Genomic DNA, 13800 nt, shown 5'->3' with positions numbered 1-13800 from the left:
CTAGCTTGCTAGCTACGATTTGAAATTATGATATTGACATGATCAGTCCAATCAAAGCTACGGTAGATATGTGATTTGACGTCATTTTATCTGTGGCCAATGACCTTGAGCCTTCTTGAATGGACACTTCTAATGTAACTCTATGGCAGCACCCAAGGGGAAAAAATAAATTCTCTCCCAGTAGATTTTGCGGCAACGTAGTGTCCCCATGAGTGATGGAACACTGAGCCAATCACGGCTCAACTTGAGAACATTACCAACCCCTATGCTCTGTATTTTCCGCTGGCTGCCCCACCACCTCAAAAAGCACTGAGCTAGGCTGAAAGACCTGCATTTAGGAGCTGCCTTACTTAAGAAAACAAAAAAGAGACAATTTTTACATGCAGCTTTATTATCTCAATTATAGTTGTTGTTTTTTAACATTGCTTGCAAACTGATATGTGACACGTATTAATGCCAAAATAACATGCAAAACAGTCAACAAATAAAAACTATAACAGGTGAGGCTCAAAACAGGTGGGGCTCTGATGCATCACCAATGGTCTCAAAAATGTTAGCTACTCTACAACACCTAACAGGACTTAGAGAAAGAGAGTTTTAGAGTGTGTGAGAGAGAGTGTTACAGAGTGTGAGAAAGAGAGAGAGAGAAAGAAAGAACACGATGAAAACAAATTTCCCTCAAAACTAGTGATACCTGTCCTCCATAGAGCAAAACTGAGTCCTGTTTTTGCGAACATTACATTTGTCAAGGGACAACGGTCCACTCTTAGAAAAAAGGTTCCAAAATGATTTTTCGGCTGTCCCCATAGGAGAACCCTTTTGCTTCCATGTACACTATATATTTACTTACAGTTGAAGTCGGAAGTTTACATACACTTAGGTTGGAGTCATTAAAACTCATTTTTCAACCACTCCACAAATTTAGTTAAATTAGTTATTAGTTAGTTAAATTAGTTAATTAATTAGTAAAATTTTAATTTTGGCAAGTTTTTTTGCTAAGTGTCTCAACCATTGGAGATTTTAGCATGTAAATCTTGGTGTGGAAAACAACATATATTTGTATTTTTATTCATGCTGGCAAAGCCACTAAACTACACAACACAAAACTAAGCAGTACATTAATTGCACTATAATGGTGACAAATGGTGCCCACAAACTGTTAGGGCCTGTGTAAAGCAGTCCCAACAGCAGAGCTTTCTTTTCAGCACCATGGAGTGAATGTTTACCACCACTACACCTGGCTATCAGCAGAGCCTTGTCTGGCAGCGAAACAGTTTTCAGCCTCATTTACTGCCTTTTTAAAAAACATAACTGATATGCCTGATGTGCTTAAACAAAATGGTTTCTACTGACAATTGAGATGTACACACTTTTGAAATGTACAGTGAAAGAATTCAGAACATGGGCCGTTCTTACAGTATTCTGCCTGTACACCAAGTCAGAACCGTAGGATAAATAAAGGGGGCATATAAGCAGACAATAAAAGCTCTTACAATATTCAAGATGACATTTCTCTCAAATAGGCTACAGGCTACATGTGCACCACCAAGTCAGAATAGTAGCCTAAGTTATGAAGGGGGAAAGGGACCAAATTATTAGGGTGAGGCACATGGGCTACTAACAGTTTACTACACAACATACACTTAGTATAACTTTCTAGCTACAGTATACATATCTCCCTGGCATAATACATTATTTATGCAGCAGCATACAATACATTTTTGGATTCACCTTGTTGTGCTGTGCTCACTTGAACAGGAAAGTGCCGCGGCGGTCCTTCTTGTGGGCTCTAGAAAGAGGCCAGAGTTTGCGATTTGGAATTCCGAGTTTTGTACTTGTGCATGACACAAGTACTTTTTCCAACAATTGTTTACAGATTATTTCACTTATAATTCCCTGTATCACAATTCCCCGGGGTCAGAAGTTTACATACACTAAGTTGACGGTGCCTTTAAACAGCCTGGAAAATTCCAGAAAATTATGTCATGGCTTTAGAAGCTTCTGTTTGGCTAATTGACATCATGTTGGGTCAATTGGAGATGTACCTGTGGGTGTATTTCAAGGCCTACCTTCAAACTCAGTGCCTCTTTGCTTGACATCAAGTCAGCCAAGACCTCAGAAAAAAAATGGTAGACATCCACAAGTCTCGTTCATCCTTCGGAGCAATTTCCAAACGCCTGAAGGTTCATCTGTACAAACAATAGTACGCAAGTATAAACACCATGGGACCACGCAACCATCATACCGCTCAGGAAGGAGACGCGTTCTGTGTCCTAGAGATGAACGTACTTTGGTGCAAAAAGTGCAAATCAATCCCAGAACAACAGCAAAGGACCTTGTGAAGATGCTGGAGGAAACAGGTGCAAAAGTATCTATATCCACAGTAAAACGAGTCCTATATCGACATAACCTGAAAGGCCGCTCAGCAAGGAAGAAGCCACTGCTCCAAAACCACCATAAAAAAGCCAGACTACGGTTTGCAACTGCACATGAGGACAAAGATTGTACTTTTTGGAGAAATGTCCTCTGGTCTGATGAAACAAAATAGAACTGTTTGGCCATAATGACCATAGTTATATTTGTTGTCCAAATGGACAATGACCCCAAGCATACTTCCAAAGTTGTGGCAAAATGGCTTAAGGACAACAAAGTCAAGGTATTGGATTGGCCATCACAAAGCCCTGACCTCAATCCTATAGAAAATGTGTGGGCAGAACTGAAAAAGTGTGTGCGAGCAAGGAGGCCTACAAACCTGACTCAGTTGAGTGTATGTAAACTTCTGACCCACTGGGAATGTGATGAAAGAAAACAAAGCTGAAATAAATCATTCTCTCTACTATTATTCTGACTTTTCACATTCTTAAAATGAAGTGGTGATCCTAACTGCCCCCGTGCATAAAGCTTGTCTGGCCTGCACAGAGCCCTGACCTCAACCCCATCGAACACATTTGGGATGATTTGGAACACCGACTGCGAGCCAGGCCTAATCACCCAACATCAATGCCCGACCTCACTAATGCTCTTGTGGCTGAATGGAAGCAAGTCTCCACAGCAATGTTCCAGCATCTAGTGGAAGCCTTCCCAGAAGAGTGGAGGCTGTTATAGCAGCAAAGGGGGGACCAACTCCACATTAATGCACATCATTTTGGAATCAGAGGTTCAATGAGCATACTTTTGGTCATGTAGTGTATATAGAACCAAAATGGTTCTACTTGGAACCAACTAGGGTTCTTCAATGGTTTCTCTTATGGGGAGAGTTGAAGAACCGTATTATGTTCTAGATAGCACCTTTATTTCTAAGAGTGTAGATGGCAGGTTTAGTGTTTGTACCTCCCTCCCTCCCTTGTTTGTCAGCATCAAGTCTCCTGGTTTGAATGCATTAATTGACATCTAATGCTGATCGGCTCACTTGTATTCGCCACACACCTCTTTGTATGTGTCCCAAATTGCAACCAATCACTACTTAGTGCGCAATGTTTGACCAGAGCCCATAGGGCCCTGGTCAAAAGTAGTGCACTAAAGGGAATAGGGTGCCATTTGGGACGCAAGCTAGTCTTTGCAAGATGAATGCAGGATGACATCTCCTCTAACTTACAATGAGACAATCTCCTTGTACCTTGTATTGTCATCTTGTTATTGACTAATGTGTTTGTATTATGAAAGGTTTGCTTTTTCTGTTCTTTCATAAAGATGAATTAAAGCAAACAAAGCTTAGATTAGATGCAGCTGCAGGTTCTGAAGCTGGCTGACGACTTTAATTAGCTGTCTATGCTATGCTAGTGTAATATACCTGTTAACAAAAAACACTCAGAGACTCATGGCTGATGGTTTATATTACCTGTATAATCATCTATACATGAACAGTATTTATACATGCATTTATGCGTTTAGAACCTGCTTCTTTAATGTCTGATGATGTTTCTGTCTGGAACATTTCTCAGTCAAGATACGACAAGGGCAACGGAAGACTAGTGTTCATCAATATGTATTCCACACAGTCTCTCTCTCTCGCTCTTCTCCAACCCCCTCTCTGCTTTTTCATTCAATCTTTATGAGATGGTTTCTCATAAAGAGGCATCTCATCTCTCCAGTGTAGTGTCATCCAGCCCATACTTATAAAATGCATTCATGAGTTAGCCATTAGGATAATGTGATGGTTTGGTGCGGCAGGTATCCTAGTGGTTAGAGCATTGGACTAGTAACCGGAAGGTTGCTAGATCAAATCGCTGAGCTGACAACGTAAAAATCTGTTGTTCTGCCCCTGAACAAGGCAGTTAACCCAATGTTCCTAGGCAATCATTGTAAATAAGAATTTGTTCTTAACTGACTTGCCTAGTTAAATAAAGGTGAAAAAAAAGACGCTGCAGATTCCACTTGAGAATATTCTCCCTTGCAGAAATCATTGTCACCCTGTGTCAACCTATTAGTACAAGCTAACTAGTAAGGTTCACCAGGGGCTGATTGATGGTGGTTTGTAGAGAGTATTTTCAGCCAATAGTCAGATGGAAAAGAGCTAGGTCATGTTCATGAGTCACCAAAAACAGGAAAACGGACTGAAACAGGGCGGGACTAACCGGAATTGTCCATTAAGAAACACAAATGTTTATTTTTATGTTGCAAAATGTTTTTTGTTGCATGCCCTAATGAACACAACCCTGGTAGTCATGGGTGAGGTCAGTGTGACTTTACAGTAACTGTTAGTCCACACTCCTATAAAAGAAATGAGCAGAGGCCATTTGGGACTCAAGTATTGCCATTCATCTGCAGCTATGGTAACATATCTCCAATAATGATGTCAATGATGTATGTGGATGGGGCGGGGCCTCAGCTGATGAAGTGGTGGCCATCCTGAATGCACGATTGGCTGTCCAGGAGAGCGGGCGGCTCACACAGCAGCAGATCATCCTCTCCCGTCATTGAGCTGTGCTCCGAGTTCACAAAGTTGGGAATGTCGAAGTGGTGCGACAGGAAGCTGTGTTCCCTCTCTGACTTTCCCTCCTCTGGAAGTCCCTGGAGGTCGATACCGCCGTCTCTCCGCTCGCTGGCTTCCCCCGCCTCCCCCATCTCCTCCAACCCGAAGGAGCTGCGTCCTCCCAGACTCCCACGGACCCTATGTGGCCCACATCCATCCCCTCTCCCCTGCTTCTCCTTGCTGATGTAGAAGAAGGAGCGTGATTCGTCCAGAAGGGGGCGCGAGAAGGCCTTGTCCTCGTCGGCCAGGGAGTCCCCCTGGGGGCAGTGGATGTCCACGACGCAGTTCCCCAGCCGGTGGCGCTTCTCGCACGGCTCCGGGTTTCTGTTGGGGAGGGAGAATAGAGAGCGAGATGTTACAAGGAGAGGAGAGAGGGAGGGTGTGAAAGAGAGGCCTTCAATAGAGACCTTCATTTTAAAGTGTTTTTATTCCAAGTTTTTATAGAGCCAAATGTACCAGTAACTAGGTATTTTCCATAATTTTCAACCAATTGCAGTCGTGTTCATTGTCAACTGTTTCTATTGGTCCAGTTAATGGAAGTCGGCAATTGACACAGGGGTTTCAGCTCAGTAATTGGGTCACCTGCCATCTTAAAGTAGGTGTGCCAGAATGTTTGTGTCAGTAGAATGTGCTTGGAGGAGGGAGAACAGGGGCCTCGCATTGATCAGTACTTCTTGAGAAGTCATTTAAGTCAGTCGAATGTTCAGTGACTCGAGCAAAACCAAAGTTTGTAGAATATCAGTACCCCTGTCTCTGAGCAGGCTAACTCAAGCACATAAACATCAAATGTGGAGTGTATTGAGCCCATCCAGCAAGAAAGAAAAAGTGGGTATAAACCTAGGGTTTAGAGCCCTCAAACTAAACTCTGGACCTCAAAGCTAGTTCCACTGCGTTTATTCATTGTTCACCTCTACTCAGGGACTGATTTAGACCTGGGACGCCAGGTGGGTTCAATTAATTATCCCTTTCAAATTCATCAAAGCGCTTTTCACCAAGGAAAAAAGCATAACTCTAAAAGTAAGAGCTGGAGGATCACCTGGAAAAAAACTAATTATTTTATAGAATAGCATGTCATATATCACTTAATCCGGCATAGCCAAAGACACGACAACAACCATGACCACTACTGCAGCATGCACCAGGTGCCTGCTTGGATAACTTCAAGATAACTTCAAGTGGGCCAGAATGAAGATTGAATAAATACCTTGCAAATCAAGAAGCATGTCTATCACCAAAGGTAAACTGTTTGACAAAAGGTTTCTTCATCAATGATGAGCCAATACCAACAGAGCAGCCCATAAAAACCCTTGGAAGTATTGTATGATGCAAGCCTCAAGGTCACTGACCAAGCCCAGGTGACGACGGTATGATGCAAGCCTCAAGGTCACAGACCAAGCCCAGGTGACGACGGTATGATGCAAGCCTCAAGCACACAGACCCAGCCCAGGTGACGACAGTATGATGCAAGTCTCAAGGACACAGACCCAGCCCAGGTGCTAACGCAGGAAACCATCAGAGGACTCAAGAGCATTGACAGGTCCATCCATCCTGCCAAGCTGAAGCTTTGAAACCAAGTGAACAACCATCAATGCCTTGCCTCCCAGAACACCTGACCCTACGCAACAAAAAGCATTTGTCCACGGAGGAGAACAAAAACGGAGAAATCTCTCTCCAAGGACAAAGGCTGGAAATCTGAATGCGGCCCTAGAATGGAAAATGCTGAAGGATGTGGACCAATGCCTCACAGTTCCATCTGAGATACAACAGCTGTTACCAACCTAAGACCAAACCTGGTACTATGGTCTACTATGGTCCCAGTCTCTGTGCGCTCTCTACTTTGTGAAGTTAACTGTGCCTTGGGATGATAAGGTGGACGAGGCATACAAGAGGAAGAGGCTGAGCTTGCAGTGGATACCGAGCACGGAGGCTGGAAAGCAAGAGTTTGCCCAATGGAGGTTGGGTGTTGTGGATTTGTGGCAACATCTACTACCAGGTTGCTGAAGGACCTTGGGATCCACTGCCAAGCCTTATGTCAAACCATGAAGGCAACTTCAGAGGCTGCTGAAAGGGGTTCCCAGATGGGCTTCAAAGGGAACGGGGAGGAGATTGAGCAGGTATAGAGGGGGCTGGTTCTGGGATACCAGAATTCACTGTTGAGCCTTCTGGAAATGCTGTGGACTCATCAACGAAACATTTAAGATGGAAGGTGCCCACTTGAAAACACCAATGAAATATCTGCCTTATCCCCATCAACAACATCAAGCAAGTTGTATGTTAGTGCTCACAATCCACTATTGGCACAAAGGATTTATAACACCATGTCCTTTGTATTCAGAACTACTTTTAACTACGGTGAGCCATATAAGTTTTAGCTGCCAGCTTTGTATGTTTAACTTGCTCTGCTACTGCAGTTTTAAATAAAGTAATCCAATTTTATTTTAATTTTACTAGGCAAGTCAGTTAAGAACAAATTCTTATTTTCAATGACGGCCTAGGAACAGTGGGTTAACTGCCTGTTCGGGGGCAGAACGACAGATTTTGTACCTTGTCAGCTCGGGGATTTGAACTTGCAACCATTCGGTTACCAGTCCAATGCTCTAACCACTAGGCTACCCTGCCGCCCCAGTAGCCTTTTAAGTGTTAGAGTAATGGCAATATCTCTCACAGAGGGGGTTAGAGTGGAGAGGAGGGGGGTTAGAGAGGAGGGAAAAGAGGATAAAAAGAGAGAAGAGGGGCTTAGAAAGAGAGGAGAGGTTAGTTGAGGTGAAGGGTTAGTAGAAGATAGGGGAGAGGGGAAGGTTAGGAGTGGAGAGAAATTCAATTTAATAGGACTTTAGGAAAGATTATGAGGATGTATGGATGAAAGGAGAGGGCAGAGAGAAGTCTATGAAAGAGCAGAGAAGTTAAGTGGCGAGAATGTGAGCAAGATGAAGAGGAGAACCCACTGGGTACAGACGTCAGTTCAAGTCTAGATTTACATTTGGTTGAGTTGTCAACTAACGTCAATTTAACGTGAAATCAACAACAAAAATGTCACCATGTCATTGTATTTAGGTTAAAAGTTGGGTGGAAAAAAAATACAAAATGACCTTTTTGCAAATCCAATACTTTTCCCACATTGTTTCAACGACATCACATAGATTTTTTTGGGTTGCAATGACGTGGAAACAACGTTGATTCAACAGTTGCCCAGTGGGAAGGGACAAAGCAGAAGGAGCAATACGTGTCAATTAATTTATATTACTTTCAAGGACAGCAATAAAGCTCGTGAATGTCTTATAATCCAACATTTGATTGAATCCTTTATTAGATTGTGTAATTCAGAAATAATCTTAACAGATTGACGATTTATCACATTACGGAGAGAACAGATTATATTCACTGGGTGATTACTAGATTTCTTTTTTTTCTCCCAAAGGTAGCCTTTCTTAACCTGGTCCCAGATCTGTTTGTGCGGTCTTGCCAATAATCATATGGGAGTGAGCAAGACAGTCCAAATGGTGCTTTTTCCATTGAGACTTACCTCCACACCAGTGTGTCACCAGTGTTTTGTGTTAATGGAAGCTTTAGTGTGAGTGTGTTTCCACTCCAGAGCCAAGCCATCTGCCTCTAAAGTGCCATAAAACAGCCTCAAGAGGTGAGACTTAATGGATTGATGCAGAGACAAATTAATATAAACAGATAAATAAAGCTCCTTATTTCTCCTTGACATATACTGTACCTCTCATTCTTATTTATTATCTACTAATGGAAATTCTGCTGATGGCATATTAACCAAAAAGCAAAATGTTAGCCACAGTTATTCTGCAGTGCGGTAGGTAAGACGGTTGGATATGATCGAGGGAATCAGTCTTTGGCTCTGTCTCAATTGTCTAAAAATCTGTTCTCTCCTCTGGTCTTCTCCTTCATTTGTACTGATTAGAAAAGACTTGGCAGGTGAAAACAATATGGTGGAAGCTCATAATTAGGCTGGATTTCACCTGCTCAATTATTTTAGATTAGTGCAGATAACAGAGAGAAGGTGAGGTGGGGACAGACTGAGACAATTGAGAAAAAGGCCTTGAAACTGCAATGCTAGTTTCTGGGGCTGTCCATGGTTCTGGAAGGGCTCCCAGCAAAGGGTGTAGAGGTAAGGGGTAGAGGGTTTCAGGGGAAATGGGGAAGGTAGATGGGGTAGACAGATTGTACGGTTTAGGGTGGGAAAGAGGGGCTGTTTTCAACTCACTCTTGGTGCGGGGCTCCTGTCTTGGTCAGCAGGGTGAGGATGAAGAACATGAAGACGACGAACACGGCTAGTCCCACCCAGAAGCCGATGACGATGGAGTCTGCAACATCAGATCAACAAGGGATTATGGTCCAGTTCCGGTCAGTAAATAGTCAATAAGTTGTAAAACAAGCACACTGCGTTGGAAGATGTTCCATCATCTCCATCTCTCCCTCTGTCTTTCAGGTTTCTCTTATCCCCTCTCTTTAAATACAGTAAGATTGTTTTGGTGAGATTTTTGGATGAGATGGAGAAGTGAATGCAACATACGTATTATTCACTGGTCGATTCCATTTGATATACAGCGGCTAGCGAAATTATTCACCCACCTTGGCATTTTTCCTATTTTGTTGCCTTCCAACCTGGAATTAAAATTGATTTTTTTGTGGGGTTTGTATAATTTGATTTATACAACATGCCTACCACTTTGAAGATGCAAAATATTTCTTACTGTGAAACAAACAAGAAATAAAAGAAAAAAAAAACTTGAGCATGCATAACTATTCACCCCCCCACCAACTTTTGCAGCAATTATAGCTGCAAGTCTCTTGGGGTATGTCTCTATAAGCTTGCCACATCTAGCCACTGGGATTTTTGCCCATTCTTCAAGGCAAAACTGCTCCAGCTCCTTCAAGTTGGATGGGTTCTGCTGGTGTACAGCAATCTAAGTCATTTGGATTGAGATTTGGGCTTTGACTAGGCCATTCCACAACATTAAATGTTTCCCCTTAAACCACTCGAGTGTTGCTTTAGAAGTATGCTTACGGTCATTGTCCTGCTGGAAGGTGAACCTCCGTGCCAGTCTCAAATCTCTGGAAAACTGTAATAGGTTTCCCCTCAAGAATTTGCCTGTATTTAGTGACATCCATCATTCCTTCAATTCTGACCAGTTTCCCAGTCCCTGCCGATGAAAAACATCCCCACAGCATGCTGCGGATAGTATTCTCGGGGTGATGAGAGAAGTTGGGTTTGCGCCAGATATAGTGTTTTCCTTGATGGCCAAATCGGCTCAATTTTAGTCTTATCTGATCAGAGTACCTTCTCCATATGTTTGCGGAGTCTCCCACATACCTTTTGGAGAACACCAAACATGTTTGCTTATTTTTTTCTGGACAGTCTTCCATAATTCCCAGCTCTGTGGAGTGTACGGCTTAAAGTGGTCCTATGGACAGATACTCCAATCTCCATGGTGGAGCTTTGCAGCTCTTTCAGGGTTATCTTTGGTCTCTTAGTTGCCTCTCTGATTAATGCCCTCCTTACCTGGTCTGCGAGTTTTGGTGGGCGGCCCTCTCTTGGCAGGTTAGTTGTGGTGTCATATTCTTTCCATTTTTTAATAATGGATTTAATGGTGCTCCGTGGGATGTTCAAAGTTTAAGATTTTTTAAATTTTTTATAACCCAACCCTGATCTGTCCTTCTCCATAACTTTGTCCCTGGCCTGTTTGGAGAGCTCCTTGGTCTTCATAGTGCCACTTGCTTGTTGGTGCCCCTTGCTTAGTGGTGTTGCAGACTCTGGGGCCTTTCAGAACAGGTTTATATATACTGAGATCATGTGATACTTAAATAAAGTCTACCAGTGTGCAATCTAACTAATTATGTGACTTATGAAGGTAGTTGGTTGCACCAGATCTTATTTAGACGCTTCATAGCAAAGGGGTGAATACACATGCAAACACCACTTTTCCGTTTTTTTTTTTTTTTTTAGAAACAAGTCATTTTTAAAATTTTACTTAAATATTTTTGGACTATGTGTATGTCCTTCACATAAAATCCAAATAAAAATCCATTTAAATTACAGGTTGTAATGCAACAAAATAGGAAAAACGCCAAGGGGGATGAATACTTTTGCAAGGCACTGTAAACCTAAGCATGAAACCCTAGGCCTATAGACATTGGCTATATATTTTATCCCGGGATGAATTTAAACAATAGCTGTTGATGACTTCCTAAATGCTTTAGTCCTAAATTACAGAATTGAATATAAACTCAGCAAAAAAAGAAACGTCCCCTTACTGTGAACTGCATTTATTTTCAGCAAACTTAACATGTGTAAATATTTGGATGAACATAACAAGATTCCCTAGCCCTCACCCTCCGATCCAACAGGTCTCAGACGTGCTCAATGGGATTGAGATCCGGGCTCTTCGCTGCCCATGGAAGAACACTGACATTCCTGTCTTGCAGGAAATCATGCACAGAACAAGCAGTATGGCTGGTGGCATTGTCATGCTGGAGGGTCATGTCAGGATGAGCCTGCATGAAGGGTACCACATGAGGGAGGAAGATGTCTTCCCTGTAACGCACAGCCTTGAGATTGCCTGCAATGGCAACAAGCTCAGTCTGATAATGCTGTGGCATACTGCCCCAGACCATGACGGACCCTCCACCTCGATCCCGCTCCAGAGTTCAGGCCTCGGTGTAACGCTCATTCCTTTGACGATAAATGCGAGTCCGAACAGGGACAGTTACATCTGCAGTCCTCATGCCTCCTTGCAGCATGCCTATGGCACCTTCACGCAGATGAGCAGGGACCCTGGGCATCTTTCTTTTGGTGTTTTTCCAGAGTCAGTAGAAAGGCCTCTTTAGTGTCCTAAGTTTTAGTAACTGTGACCTTAATTGCCTACCGTCTGTAAGCTGTTAGTGTCTTAATGACGGTTCCACAGGTGCATGTTCATTAATTGTTTATGGTTCATTGAACAAGCATGGGAAACAAATTCTTTGAAAGACAGGGTCCTGAAAAAGGGACGTTTCCTTTTTTGCTGAGTTTATGATTGAAGTATTGTAACATTTAAATTGCTCTGTTAAACGCACCCTTTGGGATGACTTTGATTGCAACAGTGAATCTATTAGGTGTAGATTTCTCAAATAATTCTCACATTGGTAATAGTCAGTGAAAAATATTTAAGCTGGGCTTGGTTAAAACCCTGGATGGAAGACCAAAGGGATAGCTGTAGATGTCTCAACTCTCCAGTAGAAGGTGCTGCCCAGTTTATAATTAAGCAAGAATGCACGAGGAGGTGTGGTATATGGCCAATATACCACGGCTAAGGGCTGTTCTTATACACAACGCATTGCGGAGTGCCTGGACACAGCCCTTAGCCGTGGTATATTGGCCATATATCACAAATCAATTAGAAATTAGAGCAGTAAAAATAAATGTCATACGGTCTGATATACCACGGCTGTCAGCCAATCAGCCTTCTGGGCTCGAACCATCCAGTTTATACTTTTTTCTTATAGAGGATATTGCATAGAGTATCTGATGTTGCTTCAAAGGTACAAATTCAACATATTTTATGAGGTTTGTTGAAAATTGGTTACCATAATGACATAATCCTGTGGTTGAATTTTCACTCAAAACAACAGTTGATGACTTTTTGCAAATCCACTGTATTTTCCACAGATTCCACATCACATTCCACATGACAAATGATGTTGAAACAAGGTTGATTGAACCAGTCTGTGCCAAGTGGTGTCCCACTGATTTGGAAAAAAGGAGCATTACAATTAGGGAAGCGGCTGCCTGATGCAATTATAGAAACTTAATTAACATAGAGGATAGACGTGGTGGGAATGTAAACAAACATGCACGCGCGCAGACACACGCACAGCGACAATTTCACGCCGACAAAATGTAATGTGCACACACACTCTATCAATTGACTAATCAATTGACTTATCTAGCGTTTCATTAAGAGGCCAGGGAAGGCGATTAGTAAAATAAGATGTCACTCACATCGATGAGCCTTGAGACCCTCGAAAGACACGGGCTCGTCATCATCATAATATTCATACTGCCACACATAATCACTGCCACGTGTGCTGCTGGGTCGACTTTGATTATAATTATGGATTTCGGACATCTCAAATGGACTGTGTCACTGGGTTTACCAGACCTAAGAGAAGACAAAAAATAACAGCAAAAGTATTGGCATGCTGAACAACTGACTTAGACCAGGGCATCCGTATGAAAACCGAACCATATACATTTTCCAGAAATATAAGAACAGTTGAAAAGTTTCCAATTGAAGTAAAATGTTCACCTTTTTTTTGCCTACCTGCATTTCATTCAGAATTTAAAAATCCTACAAATGCTCCAACACGTATCCAGCATCCACTCTTGGAAACGGTAATTCAGTCGCGAACAAATGACCAGATTCGGCGCGTCAAATGCGAATTCAAGATAAGAGAAAAGTAGAAAAACCATCACAAATAGACAAACTCAGCTGCGTTATTTTCAAGCATGTGCATCAGCAGAACATCACACCTAGGCTATGCATCACACTGCTGCTATAGAAGCCTGCAAAGCGCAGTATCAAGTAGCCTCCGCACGAGGGTTCACTGCGGTTGGATAAGCAGCAGCGCGGGTGGGATACCGTGTGACGCAACCTAGGATAATATTATCGTATTGATCGGCTTTGGGTATTGAATTGGATTGGATGAGCGAAGGGAGGCGTTGTTGTCAAACATCTAGTGAATGGGTTAACTCAGTAATGTAGGCCTATTGTAAAAAAAAATATGTTAAGCCTCTTAAAGGGGCAATCTGTGATTGATACATCAATTTT

The 13800-nt window shown here is 42.5% G+C and overlaps 1 protein-coding gene across 1 annotated transcript; it reads right to left on the bottom strand.

Annotated features, from left to right (window-relative positions):
* Window positions 1-3756: 3756 nt before the first annotated feature.
* On the bottom strand, window positions 3757-13599 carry LOC112251692 (melanocortin-2 receptor accessory protein 2A). Its single transcript, XM_024422645.2, has 4 exons — window positions 13294-13599; window positions 12972-13131; window positions 9198-9297; window positions 3757-5296 (listed from the first exon to the last, which is right to left on the bottom strand). The coding sequence occupies exons 2-4, from the start codon at window positions 13096-13098 to the stop codon at window positions 4825-4827; spliced, it is 699 nt and encodes a 232-aa protein (XP_024278413.1). The 5' UTR covers window positions 13099-13131; window positions 13294-13599; the 3' UTR covers window positions 3757-4824.
* Between the last annotated feature and the right edge of the window lie 201 nt (window positions 13600-13800).

This window comes from Oncorhynchus tshawytscha, linkage group LG05 (assembly GCF_018296145.1).
Source record: "Oncorhynchus tshawytscha isolate Ot180627B linkage group LG05, Otsh_v2.0, whole genome shotgun sequence".
NCBI classification, from domain to species: domain Eukaryota; kingdom Metazoa; phylum Chordata; class Actinopteri; order Salmoniformes; family Salmonidae; genus Oncorhynchus; species Oncorhynchus tshawytscha.
The sequence above is the reverse complement of the archived record's forward strand: the minus strand, read 5'-3'. Positions and strand labels throughout refer to the sequence as shown.